Source organism: Camelina sativa, chromosome 18, assembly GCF_030686135.1.
Source record: "Camelina sativa cultivar CO46 ecotype springtype chromosome 18, ASM3068613v1".
In the NCBI taxonomy this organism is placed as follows: domain Eukaryota; kingdom Viridiplantae; phylum Streptophyta; class Magnoliopsida; order Brassicales; family Brassicaceae; genus Camelina; species Camelina sativa.
The window spans coordinates 17,774,586-17,798,555 of record NC_141897.1 but is presented as its reverse complement, the minus strand read 5'-3'; the positions used below and the strand labels follow the sequence as shown (position 1 = coordinate 17,798,555).

Here is a 23,970-nt window from a genome sequence, read left to right as displayed (position 1 = left end):
TAACGGCTATATTTTCTTTTCCAACGTGTACAGTGTTGGGCCACTAATGGGCTTAATGATTTGCAATGTGGTTAAGTAAGCCTGAAATTAATCATCTGGTTCTATAGCTTTTGCATTATGATTCCATTGTTCCTCCACATAAAATTGTATTGCAATTATTAATTAATCTTTAGAGGAAATATTGGAAGTGACATTTTTGAGTTTTCGTAGTCTAATATACGAACAAGCCAAGTAGCCAACAATAAAAGGTTTGTATAGTAGTCTGACATGAATATTATGGTATTTATTTACATTTCTTCATTATTAAATGCTTTACAAAGCAAAACTTATTAATCTCTCAAAGAAAAGAAAAAAAAAACAGAAAACGCCTAAATTAATCATGACCAAATGTTTAACTACCAATGTGATCCAAAATAATGAAAAACCAAACAAGAAATCTTTATAAAAAAACGAACGTTGAACGAAATAAGAATCAAACCATATGATTAATGATATCATCAGCTTGTAAATCCCACAAGACATTATCCACATTAAACACATGTTGATGATGATGATGGCTCCTCATCATCATCATTCCATCTCCTCGGCCTCCTTGAGATCCAATCTCCTCTTGATCAACAACTTCTCCCTTCAGCTTCCTTCTTTCCTCCTCTTCTTCCGCAGCCGCGGTTTCAGCCACGGCCGTGCGTATTCCTCCTTGACCTCTCCATGCCGCTATCGCGGGAGACGCTGATCCATCGTTTCTTTCTTCATTCCCAAACGAAGACGAAGACGATCCATAGGAGAATCCGTTGCCCATCTCCCATAGCTTCATTATTCCATTACCAGCCTCTAAACCATCCATTTTTATCTTACCAGCTTCGTTATCAGCAGATATCTGGTTAAAGTTGTTAGGATTAGGATTAGGGCTTGAGAAGTTGATTTGGTTTAGGTCAACACGTTTCTTGGTGAGCAAGTGAAGCATCTCGTCCTTAAAGCAACCGAGGGCAGCTTCAGCTAGGTGAGAAACCTGAGGAGGATTGAGTGTAGTGGTGATCTCTGCCATTAAATGCGAGAAAGGCTTGTGGGTCACCGGGTCTATTCCCATTCCCGACAACTTCTTCTTCAGCTTCGTGTTCCAATAGTTTTTCACATCGTTGTCTGTCCGACCAGGAAGCTGCGCCGCTATCAACGACCACCTGATCCATACCCAACAAAAAACATTAACAAGGTCTATGTCTTACTCATGTTCTTGTTTCCCAAGAAACATCATAACTGTCTTTTGTTGCTCATGGAAAAAATCTATTCATTAGCATTTTCATTTCAAAACCTACTCTTGAGTCAAATGTCTGACTGTAGATGCCAAAATAAAATAAAATTTCTCAAAGTTTAAATCCGTATAGTTAAATAGGGTATAGAAAACAAGGTCTTATTCCATTTCTTGAGAATCAAGAAACGTATCTACAAACTCGTTAAAAAGATATATTTTGTAAGTCAGAATCAAATTTTCAGAACTTATAAAAATAAATTCGGGAATTTATCAGTCCATCTGTAAATTTATACACCAAACCTAAAAATCAAATCACTCCAAGAAAATCGAACCAATGAAAAATATTTAAATTTTAGTTAATCAGATCTAGTCATACCGGTTACCAAGAACAGAGTGAAACTTGACAATAATATGCTCTTCAGCTTCGGAGAACTGGCCGTGTTTCAAATCAGGACGCAAATAGTTCGTCCATCTTAGCCTACAGCTCTTGCCACATCTTTGCAACCCTATTAGCAGAAACAAATTTTTGTCGATCCATTAAATACATTACAATGATCACATATAGTAATATTAATTGTAACTTGATTAAAGAAAACCATCAAAAAAAAAAGAAAAAAAAAGAAGATAAGAGAAACTAAATTACCAGCATTCTTAGGGATGAGACGCCAATTACGAGTACCATGTTGAGCAATATAAGAAGCCAATTTGTTGTCTTCTTCAGGAGTCCATTGTCCTCTCTTCACATTCTCCTTTTCACAACATGGAATCCGACCCATTTCTTCTTCCTTTCTAGTTTTTATCTCTCGATCGATTTGATTACTCTTTTAGTTAATTTACCAACACTAAAATGAAAATTTTGATTAAGAAATGAAAAAAAAAAAACAAAAAAAAGAAGAAGCTTATAAATCAAAGATTGCCCAAAAGATTTAAAACTGCCAAGCTTTTGAGTTCTTTTAACTTTTTCTTGTAATTAAGGGTTTTAAATTGCAAAAGAAGAAAGGAAATGTATGCATATATATAATAAATTGAATTAAACAAAAATGAAAACATAGTAAAAATTAGCATCAAATGTGCATGAAGTGATTACACTCTTTAAAGAATTCAACGCTACAGAGCGTGTGATTCCCTTTGGCCGGTAGGTCACCCACTCAACGCCTGGTCAACTCCTTTTACATTCATTTCATTATCAGAATATTCACCCATCAATTATATTCTTGATATAATTTACACTTTAATTATACATAGTTCTTCTGATATTATCTACGCAAACTATAACTTTAGCATTTTGGTGATGGGTAGGACGATTTGTATAACAAACTAGGGTTTGAAACTTTAAATTATGACAATTCTTTTTTATTTATTTATTTTTGTAAGGATATGTCTACGTGAAGTACGGAGAATATCGCGAGAGCGTTCGTGTGCATTAGTGAGTGTTCGTGTAAAGCACAGAATCTTGTACTAGTACAATTAGGTACCTACTTTATGTCAGCTTTTGTTGTAACATCTTGTAGTGCGTACCTTATCCACAATACAAACATGAATATATTCAAAAGTGAATCCGATATCAAAATAAAATAAAGTAAATTTATGGAAGTAGATGTAAATAATAAATTTTTGAATATATAGAAATTTTGTAGATTTGACTTCTATAATTCGAAATCAATTGATATCAGATGGCAAAAATTAATTGATGATATATGATTCTAATAAATCATATTTTACTTTACAGGCATATATCATATATTTTTAATTTTTGTGATAAAATTCGAAACTATACTTTTGATAATTCAATAAGAAAGATGGATAATACAATTTGTTTGTCTTTTGTGTTTAAATAATCCGGATAACGTAGGTTTGGATAAATAGAACAGTTCAGATAGACATGGTAATGTTACCTTTTAAAAAATTATTATATCAATTAAACTTAACACTCTTTCTTATTATTTTGTGTTTTATCTGTTTGCTATGTTACTGTTTCTCTTAGAGTTAAACAAGAAAAAATGATATAGCATTACAAAATTTTCTTTTGAAGATTTTTCAAATTGTATCTCTGGAAAAATTCTACTTAATTTTGTTTTCTTATCATAGCCATATCATCTTTGCATACTCTTTATTCAGTCAGAAGAGTAAGCCCGAGAAGAAGAAGAATCTGACTTCTCTCGGAAGTAACGACTTCGACCATAACCTAACTCTCTCACCACCGACTCAACCATCCTCTCAGCAACTCCGGTTCCAACACCAATCTCTTTCGCACAACAAACCAGAGCGGCTATTCCCATTAACCATAAGGCTGCAGCCACTCCAACACCAACCATTGCCGCCACAAGAATCGCCACCGTCCCAGCCAAAACCGGAGCAAATATCAGCATCAGTGGAGAAACGATCAGAAACAGAGTTACCGTCGCTACGAGGCTAAAACTCATCAGACCAAAGAGCGGCCCGACCACTGCCAGTGATGCTACCGTTGCTTCCACAACCGACGAACCGGTAGGCCTCACTCCATCGGTTATGGCTATATCTCTCCTTCCTTCAGGATTCTCCATAGTACTAATGTGAAGTTAACTGAGAGAGTTTTGTATCATGGCTATATAGAAAGAAAGATGGTGGGCTATTGACACGTGGATCCTATAAGCTACAGTTCTACGACACGTGTATAGTCTTGTTAACCCAAAACGCCAAAAACTGTCTCTAAACATTATCCACAAGGCTTACGACGGATTTGAACCAAAGGTCCAAAACTGAACTCAAATATAGCATTGAAGTATTGAACCGAATTGGTAATAGAAAAATTACAAAGCTATCAATGCTATTACAATCCGAAAACGAAACATATTTAATAAACTCCAACAAAAACACTCAGAATTCTGGGATTCATATGAAGGTTTTGTTAATTGTTTTCGCGCATTATTTATCGAACCATGACTGATAATACAAACATCATTGACGCAGATTCGATGAGAAAGCTTGCTAGTATAACAGTGTAAGCCAAAGAATCGTTTCTTAGTGAATAATGAAAAAGAACAGAAGGTGATTAAGGCTTAGCTGAAATTTAATTTAGCAACTTGTGGAAGAGATTTGAGAAGAGAAGGTGATGGTCTCCGAAGAGTGTGATTGAGAAGTAACATCAAAGTGAGAAGTGTTAAAGCTCCTGCTTGGTGTGCACTTCCTAGTGAAACCGGAACATAACTCAGAAGCGTTGATACACCTAATGTCACCTACAACAACAGAAAAGAAGAAGCCCCATCAATGGTTTTCCATATCAAGTTTCCATGAAACTTCATGGTGATTGAGTTTTCATGAAAATTTATGTTGATTGAATAAAAAACCTGAACAGCAGTCATTCCGACAGTGCTTCCAATCAAAGCTCTAACAGCTGGATGTATATCTAGCTTCCTCGTGAACCACCACATTGTTCCAATCGCAAATAACGTTGTGGTTGCCAGAAGGCGATGATCAAGCTGAAATTTAAGTAAAGTTTCAGTCTTTTTTTTTTGAGATTCTTGAAGCAAAATGAGAAAGTTATGTTTCAATGGTGTACCTGAACAGTTGCTGTGTTCTCGAAAAAGTTGCGCATAAGTGGTTTCATCTCAAATATATTATCTGGGATCCATGTATCGCCCATCTTCGGGAATGTGTTGAATGCACGACCCTACAATTCACAAGCAGAGAGATCAAAATGCTCAGATTCCTTTTCTACAACTAATAAAAACAGAAGCTTATATCCAAATTTTTAGTTTGCTTACAGCATCATTTCCAGCAACAAAGGCTCCTGAAATCGCAGTGATACCAACAATCAAGCTTACTGGTAATGCAAGCTTCTTCACTTTAGCTGCTCCACGAACCCAAGCCAGTGACTCAGCTGGTGGTTCAGGCATAACAACAGAGAGAGCGGTCCAGAAAAGTCCACAATAAATGGCGAAAGCTGAGGTCAGGTGAGCTGCAAGACGGTATGGGCTTACTCTTGGTTGAGAATATTCAGACGGTGGCTCCTACAGGACAAAACTGATTACTAGTTACACAATATTCTGGACTTGACATCTAATAAGATCATCTCTGATTGCCCTAAATGCTAACCTCTAAACCACTTTTAACCATCCACCAACCAATGAAACCTTGTCCGGCACCAAGTGCAAATAATCCAGAGAGCTGAACACCAAGACGTAGAGTAATATACCCTTTACGCAGAAAAAACGAAAACGGCAAAGCAAACATGATCCCCAATCCTCTTCCCCACATTCGATGAGCATACTCCATCCAATATATGAACTTAAAATCTTCAAGATTCATCCCTTTGTTCACGCTGCCAAAACACCATATACCAAAACACAAATACCACTTTCAACATCAATGACAGAAGACACAATGCAAGCAACAACTTAGCTACCAAAATCACAACACTAACCGCTTATATTCAGGTGACTGCTTATACTTCTCAAACTCCTTGGCCCAAGCTTCATCTGACAGAGGAGGGAATTCACCGGTGAATTTCCAATCAGTCATGGATAAACCAGATCGAGTTAACCGGGTTACTCCTCCAAGTACCACCATGCTGAAAACCCAAGCAGCTGAACCAAAAAGCCATATACCAACCCATTTCCGAGCTTGAGGTCCTCCAGTGACAAGAAGCTTCAAACCCTCTTTACTCCCTGAGCTAATCGATGCTACAGTTGACATATTCCTAAACAATGAAGCATTTTGACCCTACACAAAACAGAATCTTGATCAATCCCAATCTCAGAATCGTCTAATAGGAACCAAAAATCTCAACTTTAACATAAATCCTGATCAAAAGTATCAACCTTTACACAAATTCTCCACACTAGTTGCGAATTGAAGTAAGAACATGAATTTGAATGAATGTTAGAAACTACCTTGAGCAGAGATCGCAAGCCATATAAAGAGTTGCCCGCTAAAGGAGAAGACGAAGCAGAGGAGGTTACAGTAGCAGCTGTGATTTTAGAGGTGAAAGCTCGATGAGATCCTCGAGCAATTACATTAAACGCTTCCTTGTTTCTCTTCAGAGCTGATCGCACCGCCCGAAACATCTCTCTCTCTCTCTATCTCTCTCTCTCTCTCTCTCTCTCTAGGGTTTAAGCAAAGGTTTTTGCGTTCAGGCGACAAAAAGAAATGACGGGAGGCAAATCAAATCTGCTTCTGCAATTTCGACCCGGCCGGATTTGTTCCGGGTTCGGGTATTGCTGTGGTGGCTAATTCGGTAGACACTAAACAATGTCCGGTTGAAAAAACGACACGGTGTTTAGATCGAAAACGGGAAACAACATACTTTAAATATTACTATATAGTATATTGTATATACATACACTTAGCAAGCAAATTATGAATTTTTTTTTCCTTTTTGTAAAATACAAACCTCTGTAAAATTAGGTTAATGTAGTTTAAGTCATTAAAATTGCTTTGAGAAAAACCTTTTTAATTTTCACCATTTTGTTTAATTTTCACCATTTTGTTCATTACAAAATCTTAGAAGCAATTTTAACTTTGGTTATATCACGATGGAATGTCCGACGTTCGAAATAGTTCGAAATTTCAGATATAGTTTGGATGTTCAAACTTCTTTGAACGTTACTGTAAAAGTCCGACGTAACATGCAACATGTCTAAATACCCATCAAAATTTACTTTATCTTAATTAAAAGACTATGAATACGTTTTTGGTTACCAAACTTCTCCTGAAATATCGATGCTATCTAAATTAAAAAATAATCATGATGTTTTTAATGTCATTTTCTTTTTAATTTACGTACTAATTTAGCGTCGATTTTAGTTTGATTTTAAATTTTCGCTTTGGGTCAAAAAAATGCATCACTTATTTTCTTTTCATACTGATTATATATTAAAATACTAAAAATGTAATTCAACCAACAAAAAAAAAAAACTGATTCATGTAAGTCTTTCTCTATTTACATTGATCGAATCTATATCGTTATACACAAAATGTAAAATGTAACTTTGTAACTCTATCTTACAAAACATAACTATAATATCATCAATGACACATTTACCAGTTTAATAAATTCCATTAGACCTTCTTTGAGGCTTTCTAGCAGATATATAAGCTCAAAGGGTAAACCTCCCGGGGACATAAATATCTCCTTTCTTGGTGAATGTTTTCTCTTTTGTAAACGTATCCGAAATTGAGAGAACAAAATGTTCTTTTGATTTGGCAGCGTGTCCTTCTAGATAGAGCCCAAAGTCAACAACCTGAAGTAAAAGACAATCCACCATGAGCAAACTAAAAGGTGGTTTATCAGAAAAGCATTTTAATATGTCTCAAATCTTTACGAAGGCTCATCAATTAGTGTAGTCGATCTAAATCATCGATTCAATATATATGTTACAAAGAAACCAAACCTTCCAATATTGTATTGAGAATTCATTTAGTGACAATTAGCAGATTATTATAGTATGTTAAAATAGGTAGTTGCTTACTTTATAAATGAGAAGCTACGTATCCTTTACAAATTAGTATATGGTAGTTGTATAATATATTAAACATTTGATATATTTTAAATTGAATTGGTTGAATTTTAATGGGGCTTATTAGTAGGACGAAGTTCATGTTGAGAATCGAGATCCAACATATATGCTGAAATTTAAAATCGAACCAAAACTTCTGAAATGAAACATTCACATCAAAATTAGAAAAGATCAGTATGTATCTAAAAGTGACATGACTAAAAATTAACTAAAAGTGAAAACATGTAAAAACATTATAAATATGTATTAATTTTACATTCAATTCAAAAAAAAAAAAAAAAAAACTCATATAGGAATATTTCCATATAGGAATGTTTTTTTTTTGGTAAACATGTGAAGATTCATTACCAATTTTTTATTTTTTACAGAATACAAGGACAACAAAGAGAAGCAGAAGAATAAAATCTAAAGCATACAACATTACAAAAGAACACCGCAAAACTAGAGAAGACAAAAAGGATGGTGCAATCGTTGGAGGAGGAGGAATCTCAATTCAATCGGTTTTGCCGCGAGTTATCTGCACCCGAGAGACATCCCTCAAATACTCTGACGATGCAGGCCTACAGCTTTTCTGAGCGCAAAGATCATCTTTCACTTGCACGGACAAGCCAAATTGGAAGAAGTCACACCAACAAGAGCCCCCTACTCAGAGAAACACACTTCCAAATTGTAAACCACTAGCAGTAAAGAAAACTCGAACTGCAAAAGTAGAACCTTGATCGATGGAGAACCAGCTTCGTTACAGCCTATGCGCTGATAACTTTGAACCTACATCAGATCCGCCACAACGATTAGACAGCTGCAGCTTCGCTGAAAAAGATCTAAGCCATCACCATTGGTCTCAGAACAAAGAACCCGTCCGAGTTACATCGGACCCGCCACAACGGTGACATCGCAGCTTCGCCGGAAAACAAGGTACCACCAGCCGACGTGGTTAACCGCTGGACCACCGGAACACTCTTGCATTGAGTGAAGAGAGAAACAACACCGGGACAGAGAAACAAAGACCACCAACAGAAAAGCACAGCCTAGGAAAAGGAACCAAAATCCAGACAATGGGAGCCCTCTCACGGTACCGGCGAGGAGCACCGGTGACCGGAGAGGCAAACGAGATCAGATTAGGGTTCCTGCAAGTCTCCTTCGACAAGAGAGAAAAAAAGAAGGGCGCGTGTCTTTCACGCAACAATGTTTTCTCTCCATATAGGAAGGAATGTTTGATTTGTAATTATATTAAAATTAGTTTATAAATCTCATTTTGAAATGGCGATGAGAGTGATGAGATGAGGGTTTTTACAATAATTTTTCTTTTTGTTGGTTTCGGAGAAGTTCTTAAAATTAAATAGTATTTGTTGCCTTTGACAAAAACGCAAAAATATGGGTTATTACTTCTTACGAACAGGTGGCGGCAATACGGGCTGGATATAAAAGAGGAGGAGAATGAAAAGATGCGTTTATTATACAAATTAGGGGATGGGAGAGCCACGGGGTCCCACGGAATCAACCTTTGAACTCTACCTTTGTTTGTTGACATCAAAAGAGTCCCTCACCAATCCTTTTGGTCGTCAAAGGAGATATACTATTAATGATCTTGACTTTGTTTTATTATGTTTAAGGAATTCTCATTATATTATATAAATAAATTATTGTTATATTTAATGTTTCAGACTTTGTTTTTTTTGGCTTTTGTACTTTCCAATTACTAGGATAGATGTGTCTTTTTATTCCCTTAAATATTGCTTTAAAATCAATTAATAAATAAAAAATTGCAAAATGAATATGACACGTGTAATCTGAAAACCCTAATTATTCTTCTTCGTTTGTTAAAAGATTACAATATCCTTTTATGGTATACTTTGGAACTAGGACACATATTTGTCGGATAGTAGTAAATAAGATATACTCTCCTCTACGGCTCTTCCTCCATCAGCTCCTACACCAACAACATAACAAAATTTAATATTAACTTGAGATTAATTATACCGAGATCAACTGTTATGATAATAAAAGTGCATTTACAATCTCAACTTCAACTTCTAAAAGAGAACGAACATGCTTTTTGTAACTTTACTTGGATCTGTCTGTGAATAGAATGACTTTTTCATCGCATCCACCACGCTTAATGTTGTTATAAACTGCGAAAGCTAATAAATAATCAGAAGAGATGTTATGGAAAAAAGGACAGGCAGAGTAGAAACTTGTTCTGTTTTATTATGCATGTTCAGAAAAATTCTCTAGGCCGCCGAAGTTTTATGTTCTTCGTGATTCCTCTGTTCTCTTGATTAAATCTCTTTTAACTTTATTAACCTTTAGTCCTCCTCCTCCTCCTGTCTCCGACCACCATCACCAACACCACCGGATTTTTCTACGAACCGGAGTGCTAAACGATAAAACTTCAGATTACACCTCCACCAAAGCGCCGCTTTACTTCACCGCCTCGTCTAACGCAAACACCATGTCGGAAACGCCTCCCTTTGTAACCCCGTCTTCACAATGGGGTGCTACAACACCAAGAACGACACCTAATCTAGACGGCATCGAACAGCCGTTACACGAGTGGGTTCGCATCCGGCTAAGCCCAAGCTGCACCAGTCCATGGACTTGGTTTGGTGCCATTTGCTGTTTCTTGTTCAGCATTGGTCTTCTAATCTGTGGGATTACTACGTTGATCCTGATTTTCGCCGTCAGACCGAGGATCCCAGTTTTGGACGTCGCCAACGCAGGCCAAAACACAATCCTCTTCGAGTCACCGGTTTTCAGCGGCGATATTGTACTGCAACTTAATTTCACCAATCCGAACAAGAAACAAGTTGTTCGGTTTGAAGATATTCAAGTCGAGCTCCTGTTTTCGGAAAAAGTGATTGCCAAAAAGAGTCTCTTGCCCTTTTCCCTGAGAAACGGCCAGAATAGGCTAGAATCGATCGGTCTTGTTTCAGATTCCATCTTGTTGCCGGTCAATGTTATGATTGAGCTCGGAAGAAAAGTCGCGAGCAATTTGGTTGATTACGAAATAAAAAGTATATTCAGAGTCAACGCAGTTCTAGGATTTGTTCCGTACTCGTACATGCTGCACGGCACTTGTCATATTCAGTTGACGGGCCCACCCGGCGGCGGCTTGGTTTCACGTAACTGCACGACAAATCGATAAACCCATTATGAACTATTAGTATTAAAAATATAGTACGACTTGTAATATACAGTAATATAATATTGTTAGCTACTTCAATTATATTTTTTGTACTTTATTGCAATTAATTAATGTAATCAACTTATATCAAATTTTATATATTCTGTTTATCTATACGGTATTTTCGCATAAAATTAGTTTACGTTCCACTCACTGGAGCGTGGATTTTCCATATCTTTTTTTCAATTTCGATGGGATAAAAGATTTATAAAAATAAATTTATATCAAAATATTAAGAATTGTTGTGTGATCAATTGGTTACGTTTAACGCTGAATTTGTCTCAGATGGAGGGTTTGACGCATAGCTACAGATAAAATAGTTGGCTTAATGTATTTATATATAACATAATATACTAATCAATGATGTATCGTCACAATAATGTATGACCGCCATGGAAAAAACCTCGGCTCCGCTCTCATCCCTTATGGAGAGAACCTTGAATCCAATTCCTCCATCATGGAGAGAACCTTGGCTTCGTCTTCCTCTCTTGGAGAGATAACCTTGCGTCCAACCTCCTCCACCTTCCTCTGTTGGGTAGATAACCTTGTGTCCAACCTTCTCCACCATAGAGAGAACCTCGGCTCTGCCCTCATCTTGTGTGGAGAAAAAATGTTCACGTCTTTTTGCTATCTCAAAATAGCTTGCTCCGACGACCAATAGACGTCAAACTCTTTTTCAATCGTCACAAAATCTTTTGATAGTAACTAATGCTAAATTTCTCAATGTATTCGTGGAAGTATCTTTGACACACCATGATGTAGCCTCGGTCTCTGTAACGCTTCAACCGCCACATTGTTTAGTGAGCCCATGTCTACTCTCAGTCCATGGGTCCACCTTCCCAAGTGGATCCTACATCTATTCCCGGCTTGCGGACCAACCTATATTCGATGGCCGGTTTGTTACGTCTGAAAGTCTTTAAAAACTTGATTACCGACCTTACAAATCAACAAATGATATTTTCTTGTATTTTGTCCTCACTCGCATAATTTTGACAATCACTTCCAGAAAAGTCACCCATCATGAAGTTCTCTCAAAACCCTTGACTAAAATAATAAGTGCATTTTTGTGACGTATGTGGCTAAATCAATTCTTTTAAACATTTCCGCAAACATTTGTTAATTCGCATTCGAGAGCAGATAAAGATACTGACACTAAATCTCTCTCAAACACAGCTACAGATCAATTCAAGATCTGAATTTTATATGTTTAAATAGAAACAACAGTAAGACTTCACTGAGAATCAAGCAACAAGAAGTTGCTAATGACAACATATGCAGCTGCAAATACGTATAGTACACGTTTTATGGGTTAAAAAAGAAAGAGAATTAATTGAGTTTTGAACCCGTCACCTAAGAGCATGGCCATTGCACAACCTCAAATTAGTATCTGTATATTTTTAATAATATTTAAAATAATAGGAATTTATGTTATCTTTAAACCTTTGTTTTTATTTTTTGTCGGTCTCATTAGTCATCCTTGGGTAGTTAGGTGTCTAATTTTTATTATTAAAAATGTGTTTAAAGATTGCATAAGCTTTTGCTTACCCTCCATAGAATCCATGTCTTTTTATTTCTACACAGAGAAAGGTTGCATCTTACATCTTATAGAGGAAATTGCTTGCTGCAATAATTAGAAGTAGGACTTTATGGGTGCTAAGGACCAATGCAAAAGCTGATTATAAGATTACACTTTTGAGACAATTGTCTTGTATAATGTATACAACTTTCTTCAATGCAAAAACGGAATACAAATTTTGGACTAATACATGTAAGAAACAATCAATTGGATCGTAGATAAACAACTTACTCATAAAACTATATTAACTCACACTCTTCTCCGTATCCTTGACCTCAAGCTATTGCCGCCTGGATTGTCTCGGCCTGGGTAGGACGCCACCATGACATCTGAACAGAGAGCAATCCTTCTCCATCTTTGGAATGTGTCATTCTTACATTCTGTTTCATCGATTCCACCATCTTCTCAATTCTCCTATTGTTTCCATGTCATCCCTTACTATAAAAGTACCTTCTGGTCTAAGAATCCGGTCTACTTCAGCCATCACCCCAACCAAGTTGCACCTAAAGTGTTTTTGTTTAGAACATAGCATCAGAATTTGCAATCACAAATTATATATAGGATAGACAAAGGGGATGAATAATTGTATGTATACCTCTTTTTTCAGTGAATAGAAAAGATGATCAGCGTGGAGAAGGTCGTAAGTCCGAGGGTAAGTGGTGAATGATTCACACCAATCATGATAGATTCCAAACAAACCACGTTCGTACATAATCGGAAGTGTATCAGGTGAGTCGATAGGAACTTTGAAACAATAGTCTTCCAGCGTTCATGGTCTGCTGTGAAATCCTCTTGTGCAGGTTTTCCATATACACCTTTCTGAGAATCTAACCACTGAGGAACAGTCTCCACTCTTTCAGGCCAACTTTCAGGCCAAACTGCTCCGCGTGTTGATGAATCTTATGTTACCATGTGCATACATAGTTGTTCTAACTAAACTATAGACCACATAGATACACTTCATGAGTCTTCTGCTCAGCGTTTCTGAGAATCTAACCACTGAGGAACAGTCTACACCTCTCTCAACTATAGACCACATAGATTTCTCGAGAGAGGCAAGACTAACCTGCAGTTTAGTCCACTTACTTACCCACAAAACATGCAAATTACAGCATCAGAGATGAGAAAATCCTGACAATTTCTTTTTGATACTGCTGCTTCTGACTATGGAAACATATTACATATGTACCATAATGTTTCAGCGATAGAAGGTCATTTCACATGTACCATAACACAACATGTAAACTATATCCATATACATATGCTTGCAATCCCAATCCCAACCTTAGTACCGGTAAAATAGAGAGAGCCAATCTTGGAACTATACCTATAAGCATGAACATTGATGTGAACTCAGAGCCCCAAAAACAACTAACACACTCATCCTGAATAAACTTACATAATTTGATCTTTACATTTCAACCTCAATCAATAAATTTATGTTCCAAATCCAATAAATCAAACATCATAGCTTATGACTCTCTTTCACTCTAATCCCTAAAGAAGTTCAATTCTCCAGAGACCGAGAAAAGATGAGAAACACTCACTTGCCAAGGCAGCGGCGAAGAACCTCTTCGGTTTTATCGTATTTCCTACGAACTGCCCAGGTTCAACCTCCTCCGTCTTGCACTGCGATCTTACCACCGTGGTGGTGGAGCAATTGCTATCGGCGGCGGTGGAATCTCCGAGCGGTTGATCGGTGAGATCTTTGCCGGCTTTAGCCGCGGACGAATCGTCGACTCAGACCCAACCCATAGCTGATGATTTCGCGGTGAGATTCTTCTTTGTGTGTATGGATTTTTCCTCAAGCAAAACTGGAAGCTTCCGATTGGGTTATATCTACTCGATTATGAAAAAATCGATTCGAGAATTCGTTGTTCTGTTTGCTTCTCTGTAAATAAGCGATTAAAACATTTTTTTTTTTATTGTTAAAAAATTCTCAGACATCCCACCGTTATCACCGATGGGAATGCTCTAATGTGTCCATAATTGTTACTCAACCAACTAAGCCAAAGTTATTTATTGATTATTGTTCACAAACACATTTTTGTAATAATAATATTTTCATCAAATAACCCACAAAGTGGTTGATCGCTTTGGTGTCAGTTATGGTTACATCTCTCCTTCTTCCCTCAGAATTCTCCATAGTACCACTGTACCAGTGTCAAGTTAATTGCGAAAGGCTTTGAGTACGTTTTCGATTACCAAACATCTCTAATAAAAAATACTGATACCATATAATATGAGATGATTTGTAGGTTGTCTTTTAGAAATCATTACGTCGCACTCAAACTCAACATGACCACGTACGCACCTAATATGTATACAAGAATAATTAAAAAAAAAATGTATACAAGAATACAACAGTCACCATATCTATACTACTATAGTCTATAGATGCATGTTGAAAGATAATAAATCTTGCTTTAGAACCGTTGATTTTGAACTCAAAACAAAATCGCTTCTTTCGTTTAAAACGTATGCTGAGAGCTTTGTAAAATTGGCTGTTCATTTCATGCAAGAGGCACTCATATAAGAGCATGGCCAATGGAGTATCAAAAATAAATTAAAATATAATTAATATTAAACTAATCAAAGCAACCTACCAAGTACTTAAACAAAATTTATCCTTCTCCTAGAGAAACTTTCATATGCTTAATTTATCATTCCACTAGAGAAACATTCCCATGCTTAATTGAGCAACGATTCTCATGTTTTTTGGTCTTTTTTTTCCTTTTTGATTTATTTTTCGTCCAGAAACTATTATAGCAACGATTCTCATATTTATTACGCCATTGGACATGGTCTAAAATAATGTACGTGTAACATCAATATATCAATTGCAAAACCTGTATCTGTCTTTTTTATGTTTTCGTTTAGTTTGGTCTAGTTGGCACCAACATTTATAGTTTGTACAATGGCAATATCCTTGCAAACTCATTCAAATATGGTGAGAAGAATAGTCATTCTCTTAGTTATAAGCGTCCTGTCGAAAAGGAACAATCGTTGCTCGGTCATACATATCATAGTATAAAATTGTAAGTATGATATTTTAAACAATGTTTTAGTTTGAATATTAACAAAAATAAATAAGTTTTTAATTTGTGTGCATTAGTGTAAAAAACATCTAAAAAAGAATGAGTAAGTATGATATTTTACATAACTACATTACCTTTAATGAAAAATGTATATACATATATATATATAGATTGGAATATTATATTGTAGTTTCATTGTAATCTAATTATTAATAACTATTAAGTTATAGTTTAAATATATTTTAAGTTTAAATATTATTAATCCTAATAGTTTTTAAACTTATCTTTTTCTGCATATGTCATATTTTATTTTTTTTATAAACTATAGTAATATATTTAAATAAAAATAGAAAAAATAAACTGTTTCGGTTTCTGCTACAAATTAGTATATGGTAGTTGTATTGAAGTTGCAGATTAAAGGAGAGTGATGGGCAGATTAATAAAATAATATATTAAACATTTGATGTATTTTAAATTTGATATATATTACGAAGTTCATGTTGAGAATCGAGATCCAACATATATGCTGAAATTTAAAATCGAACCACAACTTCTGAAATGAAACATTCACATCAAAATTAGAAAAGATCGCAATATTCAATAAAGATCGCAACATATTTTTTCTTCAACCCATTATTTTTTTTAATTATATTTGGTGATTGTTTATAGATAATAAAGGAAAAATCGATTTTAACAATTAAAACTGCAGTAGCAGGTCTGGTATTCTCTTTTGGAGCCTGCTGGTTCACAAGTTCCTGTTCCTTTATACTTGTCACGACAATCTAGGTTACAGTCTGAAGTATCACAACCAGGAGTTGCTCCTTCAAGATAGACATGACATATACGTCCTTGCGTCTTCTCCATCACCATTCCTGTTAATACATATTTAAAACATATACTATCATTTAAATTCTGTTGTAAAACTATAAAGGTGATAAGCAAAAAAACCATTTAACAAAAAAAAAGAGACGTAGAGAGCATATACCAATAACAAAGAACACCATTAAAATTGTAAGAACCATGTTTTTAGTCATCTTTGATGATACAAATAAAATAAAACTGATGGATGTTAATGTATATGTTGTGTATATATATATATATATATATATATACAAAAATATCAAGAATTGTATTAACATCAATTAGTGTTGACCAAAAATAAAAGGTAAGAGATCAATTTGCATTTAAGAAAAAAATCAATAAGTAAACAATGCTTGAATCAGAAGAAGAGAAATTCGTAAAAATTAAATTGAAACAATAGATAGAAATCAATTAAATGTAAAAACAGACAAGAACATTATAAATCACAATTAATACATTAATTATTGTTGACCAGAAAAAATGATGATAAAGTCAACAAATATGAAATAGACTAAATGGATACAGAAAGACATTAATTAACTTTGACCAAAATAAAAAAGAGAGAAATCAATTAGTAACTAATGAGATGCATGAATCCAAAAATTAAACCCACAAAAAAGTGACATGACTAAAAATTAACTAAAAGTGAAAACATGTAAAAACATTATAAATCTGTATTAATTTTTCATTCAATTCAAAAAACAAAAAAAACTAAAACTCTTTTTTGATTAAAAAAATATAAAATAGCCTTTTGGGGAAATCTTAAACAAGATTATCTTGGAAAGGTAAAAACAATGCCAATTCTTCTAATTACTTGATTCTTTTATTCTTTTTATGGAAATGAATAACATACAGAATCATTCACTACAATCCTAGATGTATCATACCTGTTTGAAATGGAACAGAAACCGGAAACGATCTCTCCAGCTTTGGATGGGTGAATAAAACAAACTTATTGTCTTTAAATGTTACCTTAATCTTGTCAAAAGCTCTGTTTTGTCATCAGGGTTTAACAATGTTGGTGTTTCCAGGGATGTTCGTTCCCATTTGCCTAGAAGTCTGCGATAAAATGAATCATCTGTTCTTGAGCTATACTTGGTCTTTTTGATGTTGAAAATATTGATGCAGTGGAATATTCTGGTTACAATGCCTTCTGGTGAGATCGGATCTACTTAACATATTATCTAGTTAAATATCTAGGAAACTTTCTCTAAAAAAGACCAGACAATAATTCAACTTTCTTGTTCTACAAATTCTTCCAACATCAAATGATTTCAACAACTATAATTTGTTTATTGAATTGACATTTTTGTAAAGTAAGCTATATTTCCATTTCTTCTCTATCCCTGATAAAATATTTTTGTAAAATCACAGTCGAGAGCTTCCCTCACTTTTCACCCTCCAGAAGATTGATTCAGTATGGCTCATCAATACTTTTTTGGAACCCTGGAGTTATCTACCAATAAAAGTTCAAGTTAAAACGTATAAGAGAATAATAAAATAACATGAATTATGTCATATTGAGTGAAAATTTATACATGATTGGCATAATATATTGGAAAAAATGAAAAAAAAAATTTCCAACTAAATTATACACATAATTAGAGTATTATTTTAAAATGTCTTAGATGAAATATAAATAGATTCTTACCACTTGTTGATTCTTTGGAGATTCTGGATTTGGGAATGCTGATTATAAACTTATCAATTGCTCTTGATAATATCTTCATCTCTGAGTACCTGACATACCACTGACTTAATATAATTTGTTATACTCCACAAAAATTATGTTAATAAGGTTAGAATAAGCTTACTTTTGTTTAAACTTGTAACTTGTTCGGTCAGATAAAACTTGAGAACACCTTCTCCATTTATAATATTGAATCTAAATAAATAAAAACAGAAGCCGCTAAATATATACTGTATGTAAGAAGAAAAGATGAATAAGAATTATGCTAAACATTTGTTTTTATAAGTTTACAAAAATACTATTTGTTTAAAAGTTTATTTGAAAAACAGTTCATATTCCCAAAACATTTGCAGTTTCACTCCAAATACTGCAGTATATGACTTGGAGGTATGAAAAATATTTTAATCTTGAAATTGACTTTTTCCCAGCACTTTCAATTTTATATCGAGGTCTGCTTTTCTTTGGAAGAAGTATTGTGTGTTGTTCTAATAGTACTTTACTTTTATTGTCATTACTATCTTGTTACGCTTAAGTTGGATTAATAATGATTTTTCTAAAATTATGGCTGAATATTTTCTAATATCATGATTTTTAAGCACAATATTAATTTTTCAATTTCCATTAGTATTAATTTTTTCACACCTATAAAAACATGATTTTATTATGGCAATTTATTAACTAAGATTATTTTTATAGTTAATGATATATAGAATTTAGGAAAAAATCAATAAATTTGTTAATATATTTAATTTATATGAAATATTATCTTTACTCTTATGACTTAGTTGTTTTAGAAAGTAATAAATATACTGGATAAAGATTTTTTTTAATTATGCAGACAATTGGGTCTGTTTGGCAACATGGATATATGATATATATATATATATATTTTTTTTTTTTTTTTTTCTCTTTTTATACTCTCCAATTAATAATATAGATTGTTAGCTACTTAAATTAATATTGTAATTTATTGCAATTAATTAATGTAATCAACTTATATCAAATTTTATATATTCTGTTAGTGTTTTCACATAAAATTATTTTATGAGATCGCGGGTGCACAAGAGTGTGGATTTCCCACATTTTTTTTCGATTTCGATGCCATAATAGGTTTATAAAAATAGATTTGTATCACAATAGCGAGTATTGCTGTGTGATCTACTGGTTACGTCCTACGCTGGATTTGTCTGAGATCTAGGGTTCGACTCCACAGGTGTGTGGATTTCCCATATTTTTTTTCGATTTCGATGCTACGATAGGTTTATAACCATAAATTTGTATCATAATATCGAGTATTGTTGTGGGATCAACTGGTTATGTTCTACTCTGAATTTGTCTAAGATCGCTGGTTCGACCCATAGCAATGTGGAGTTCCCACATTTTTTTCGATTTCGATGGTACGATATAAGTTTATAAACATAAATTTGTATCATAATATCGAGTATTTATAAACATAAATTTGTATCATAATATTGAGTATTGTTGTGTGATCAACTGGTTCCTTCCTATGTTGAATTTGTTTGAGGTCGCGGGTTCGCCCTACGGGAGTGTGGTTTTCCCACCTTTTTTCGAATTTAACTTTTTTATTACTAATGTATGAGCCCTATCATATATACAGTAGTTTGTTGTATACAGCAAAACCTCTATAAATTAATAATGTTGGGACCAAGACATTTTATTAATTTACAGTGATATTAATTTATAAATATATTTTTAATTATTTATTTTTTTTTAAAAATTATGCATTAAAACAATTTTTGCAAAATAAGATTAGAAATTTAGATGTTGTAAATTTTACGATATTGAAATTGAATTTGAAATATTTAAAAATATTATTGACAATGAATTACAAATATTATAGACAAATTCACTTATACACATGACATAAATATTCAAATTTATGAATAATAATAGAGTTTATTGCATCCACACTCACTTTGGGTTCAACTTGTTGCACCCATACCCAATTTACAAACTTGCTATACTTTCTTAAGTTTGCTGCTTAGGTGTCATTGTTAGTTGGACAATTTTGCCCCTCTCCTCTTTCTCTCCTTATTTTCTCTATTTTTCTCTTTTTTTTTTTTGTTATTAACACTTTAAATGTTTATTATAAAACAAATTATCTATTTATTTATATACAATATGTTATGATTATATATTTTCTATATTTTAAGATACATATTGCTATATTTTTGATGAATTTTTAGATTATAAAGTATCCATTTGTCGTTGAACATTTGTTCAATGATAAGTGGATAGTCAATTGCAGTATTGTTAATAGATAGTTACTTGTGTTTATTCATACAGAATAGAAGTAATACACATCAATTCAGGTGACTATGACAACATGTTCATATGGAAACATATGGGGTTATAGTGCAATTTGTGGATACGATATTTGTCCACTTGGATAACTATTAGTGGATGTAGTATTTGTGGATACATTATTTGTCAAACTTATCCAAATGGATAACTATTTGTAGATACAATATAAGTAATAAATAACACTCACACAACAAAACTCAAACTTTTTCCCAGATCGAACTAAAACAAATTCAATATTAAAAAGTTCACAATTAATCAGTAAAATCACAAAATCACAATAAAACCAAGAAAACCCAGATCAAATTTCATATAATCTAAAGTGATAAGGAAAAAGATCTAAAGATTTCACCTTCTCTAGATTTCCACCATTGTTGGAATGGTTTTTGAAAACTTTAGAAAAGAAATGTGAGAGAGAAAGGGAGAGAAACATAAATAAGCTTTTCTCTTTTAATGAAGAATAACATGTATTGTTTGGTTGAATAATTGTGAGAGAGAGAGAGAGAGAAAAAAAAAAAAATAGAAGGGGTTATAAGGAGTGAGAGGTAAAATGTAATTAAACTTGAGAAAAGTATATGAGTAGTAGAAAGTAGGTGTGAGTGTTAATACTTTTGGAGAAAGTGGGTGTGAGTGCAAAATATAAAAATGTAAATGATTCATATTTAGAAATTGAAAACTTTAAAAAGTGTAACAACCCATCCCGTGGACCCCACTAGCCTCACTGCTAGCTTGCCCCCATAGGCTCAAAGCTGACCCTGCAGGGCATCGATCCTAACCCCTCACCGTGGCAAATGGAACTACTCATCCAAATCCACAGTAGGTTATTGGTGCGCCAGACGTTCCTCGAACCCTGGTCCTCACCCTTTATCAACCTTCCCACAAGACAAGTTGCCACCAATTGATCAGGTCGCAACCCTCGAACTGCACCGCCTGCACTCTCAGACCGTCGTCCTCGAGCCATACTGTCTCACTCTCGGATCGTCACCCTCGAGATCTCGGTACCAGGGGAACTACTCATCCCCTAGGAGAACTAATCATCTCCTCTGCCGCTCTCAGGGTTGCAACCCGTCAAGCCCGTGGTGCACTAGGAGAACTAATCATCCTCTCAGGAGAAATAATCATCTCCTCCGAAGAACTAATCATCTCCTCATGAGCAAACAAGTCCTAAGGTCTATAAGCATCTCCCGACCGGAACTACCTCCTGTGGTTCCCGTAAAACATCACAATGTCCTACCAACCACCATATTCCCTCACCAGAATATCACCACCACCATGACCACTATTCAGGCCATCTCTAAAACATCTCAACCAATCGGGTGTTTACACACACCCTTTCCAAAAATAGCTTTTCCTCTTGGCAATTATCCACAACAAATCATCAATTCGAGCGTAATAAAACAAACAAGTACCATACGTATGCATATTCTGATTCACCGCATCAAATGCTTTGCAAGCCGTAACTCCGGCATTTCACATCCCCTTTCCAAAAATAGACAAGTCCTAACTATTCATAGAACTTCACATTTTGATAAACTTTCTATTTATGGAACTATCCATTTATAGAAATCGCATAATCATTTAACCCACTATACCTCAGGATTCCATAGGAACTAATCATCTTATTAAATCCTCTTCAACAACACTAGTAAGCACATCGGCCACACAATTGGCTAAACAGCCCGCCACAAAGGCCACACAATGTCTGAGAAGACCGCCATACACGGGCACACACTTACTCAAAAGTCTGCCACGAAGGCCACACAAGCCCCTCCAAGGCACACAACCGCTAAAAATGGAGAAATTCTAACTACTATAAAACTTTTCATTTTTAGAACTTTCCTATTTTGGAAACTTTCCACTTATAGAAATTTCTATTTCGGGAAACTTCCCTCAACACCACCGCTTCACGAAAATTTCGTACTCTGAACACCACCTCATCTTGTTAAACAGTGGCACTCCAGCCACCCTGAACGAAGTAAGTCTCCAACTTAACTTCTCAGAAATCCCTTTCCAACACATCCACTTTCACAAATCACGCCAACGGTATTTCCCAATACTGGCGTGATCCACCACTTTCCAACAACTTGTCAATAGCCAACTGCACCTCCCATACAGAAGCTAAAAACAATACACAACTAACAACACATAAAACAACTTACCGTGGAATCTCATTGAAGGCTCGAAGAGGATGATACTAGGACTCCATACCACACCAAATTGACTAACTACTCATAATCAATTTCATCACACATCATCATGCATCAAGCAATAGGAAGATAATTCAACCAATTAAATTCCTAAACCGCTTTAAACCATCCACATAACCATCCGAGAACCGTATAAGCTCTGATACCAAACTAAAGCAACCCGATTCTTTTTTTTTAATAAATACAATATATATATATATATATATATATATATATATAATTAAGTATCCATACTACTTAATTAACCAACCCAAACCACAACTCATCATTAAACAAACAATAACCATTAAGCATAGCGGAAACATACCAATAATACAAAACCAATACATCATCAATACAATAACATTCCTAACCAATCTATCCAACAACCTAGCATAACTCTATCCAAGGTTCAAAATAAACAATGTAACCACCAACACACAAACGAGACCCTAGATCATCCTCCTCCTCATCGCCATGATTCCACGTCACATACCTGCACACCACAAACAACAATTGAGATGCGTAAGTATTATCATAAATACATCTGTTGGTGTCGATCGACACTGCCCAAACATGGTGTCCACCGACACCAACATGGTGTCGATCAACACCGACTCCGCAGACGCGTTTTGCTCGAAGCCGATCATCGAATCTCCGTTTCCAACCACCTCCAATCCGTTCCAAACTCACCCAAAAGCTTCAGGAACCTATAATAACCATAACACAACCACCACAAGCAAGAACAACACTACAAAACAAAACCAATCAAGCAAACAAAGGACTCTCAGACTTAGATAAGCCATGGTCATGCACTCACCTCTTTTGCAGGAAGATTCTCACTCAACCACGACGAATCCAACACTTAGAAGCCTTCTCCTTTGTTCCTAGCACAAGATCTTCACTCCGCAGTAACAGATCTCTCAAGAACAGCCAAGGATCTCACAAATCTCTCTCAAAAACGTTTTCTCCTTCTTCTCTCTGTTTCTCTGTCAAAAACGGCTCAAAGGACGAAATAAGTCGAGTTCCCCTTTTAAACTCGAGTTTAGGGCTTCCCCTAAACCAACCACGCAAACCGGACGATTAAAATCGAACCCATCAAACCGTCTGCAAACGGTGTCAACCGACACCATAAGTGGTGTCGATCGACACCCTAACCAAAATTCCAGAAATTGGTTTGCGGGCGTTACAAAAAGTTTTAGCTGTTTTATGAAATGTTATAGAATATTTTATATCATTACAGTTTGAAGATACAACATAACAATTGTTTTATAGATATGAGGTTTAAGATAAACATACTTTACTATATCAGCATATATATATATATATATGTAAATTTGCATGATTATTAATTTATGATATTATTG

General features: G+C 34.8%; 4 protein-coding genes and 4 long non-coding RNA genes across 9 annotated transcripts; 2 read left to right on the top strand and 6 right to left on the bottom strand.

The window, feature by feature from the left end:
- Window positions 1-382: 382 nt before the first annotated feature.
- LOC104761667 (transcription factor MYB80) lies at window positions 383-2,313 on the bottom strand. Its single transcript, XM_010484776.3, has 3 exons — window positions 1,893-2,313; window positions 1,626-1,755; window positions 383-1,178 (listed from the first exon to the last, which is right to left on the bottom strand). Exons 1-3 carry the CDS (start codon window positions 2,023-2,025, stop codon window positions 473-475), a joined length of 969 nt encoding a protein of 322 aa, XP_010483078.1. The 5' UTR covers window positions 2,026-2,313; the 3' UTR covers window positions 383-472.
- Window positions 2,314-3,235: 922 nt separating this feature from the next.
- Window positions 3,236-3,958, bottom strand: LOC104761666 (uncharacterized). The gene has a single exon (XM_010484775.3). The coding sequence runs from the start codon at window positions 3,790-3,792 to the stop codon at window positions 3,364-3,366; it is 429 nt and encodes a 142-aa protein (XP_010483077.1). The 5' UTR covers window positions 3,793-3,958; the 3' UTR covers window positions 3,236-3,363.
- Window positions 3,959-4,058: 100 nt separating this feature from the next.
- Window positions 4,059-6,536, bottom strand: LOC104761665 (heme A synthase COX15). The gene is made up of 7 exons (XM_010484774.3): window positions 6,121-6,536; window positions 5,652-5,950; window positions 5,324-5,549; window positions 4,993-5,238; window positions 4,788-4,898; window positions 4,576-4,707; window positions 4,059-4,464 (listed from the first exon to the last, which is right to left on the bottom strand). The coding sequence occupies exons 1-7, from the start codon at window positions 6,292-6,294 to the stop codon at window positions 4,288-4,290; spliced, it is 1,365 nt and encodes a 454-aa protein (XP_010483076.1). The 5' UTR covers window positions 6,295-6,536; the 3' UTR covers window positions 4,059-4,287.
- A 1,932-nt stretch (window positions 6,537-8,468) lies between these two features.
- On the top strand, window positions 8,469-10,891 carry LOC104763497 (uncharacterized). Its single transcript, XM_010486859.2, has 2 exons — window positions 8,469-8,632; window positions 9,982-10,891. Exons 1-2 carry the CDS (start codon window positions 8,469-8,471, stop codon window positions 10,889-10,891), a joined length of 1,074 nt encoding a protein of 357 aa, XP_010485161.2.
- A 1,703-nt stretch (window positions 10,892-12,594) lies between these two features.
- LOC104761664 (uncharacterized) lies at window positions 12,595-14,500 on the bottom strand. 2 transcript variants are annotated; one of them, XR_763261.3, is made up of 3 exons: window positions 14,054-14,500; window positions 13,102-13,833; window positions 12,595-13,009 (listed from the first exon to the last, which is right to left on the bottom strand). It is a non-coding gene; the product is annotated as an uncharacterized LOC104761664 (long non-coding RNA). The 2 variants fall into 2 exon arrangements; XR_015589393.1 differs by having other exon boundaries at window positions 13,102-13,572; window positions 14,054-14,493.
- A 1,661-nt stretch (window positions 14,501-16,161) lies between these two features.
- LOC104761663 (uncharacterized) lies at window positions 16,162-16,694 on the bottom strand. The gene is made up of 2 exons (XR_763259.3): window positions 16,530-16,694; window positions 16,162-16,416 (listed from the first exon to the last, which is right to left on the bottom strand). It is a non-coding gene; the product is annotated as an uncharacterized LOC104761663 (long non-coding RNA).
- A 408-nt stretch (window positions 16,695-17,102) lies between these two features.
- On the top strand, window positions 17,103-18,058 carry LOC104761662 (uncharacterized). Its single transcript, XR_002036500.2, has 4 exons — window positions 17,103-17,190; window positions 17,282-17,342; window positions 17,437-17,561; window positions 17,780-18,058. It is a non-coding gene; the product is annotated as an uncharacterized LOC104761662 (long non-coding RNA).
- On the bottom strand, window positions 17,634-18,145 carry LOC147923025 (uncharacterized). The gene is made up of 2 exons (XR_015589507.1): window positions 18,057-18,145; window positions 17,634-17,861 (listed from the first exon to the last, which is right to left on the bottom strand). It is a non-coding gene; the product is annotated as an uncharacterized LOC147923025 (long non-coding RNA).
- Between the last annotated feature and the right edge of the window lie 5,825 nt (window positions 18,146-23,970).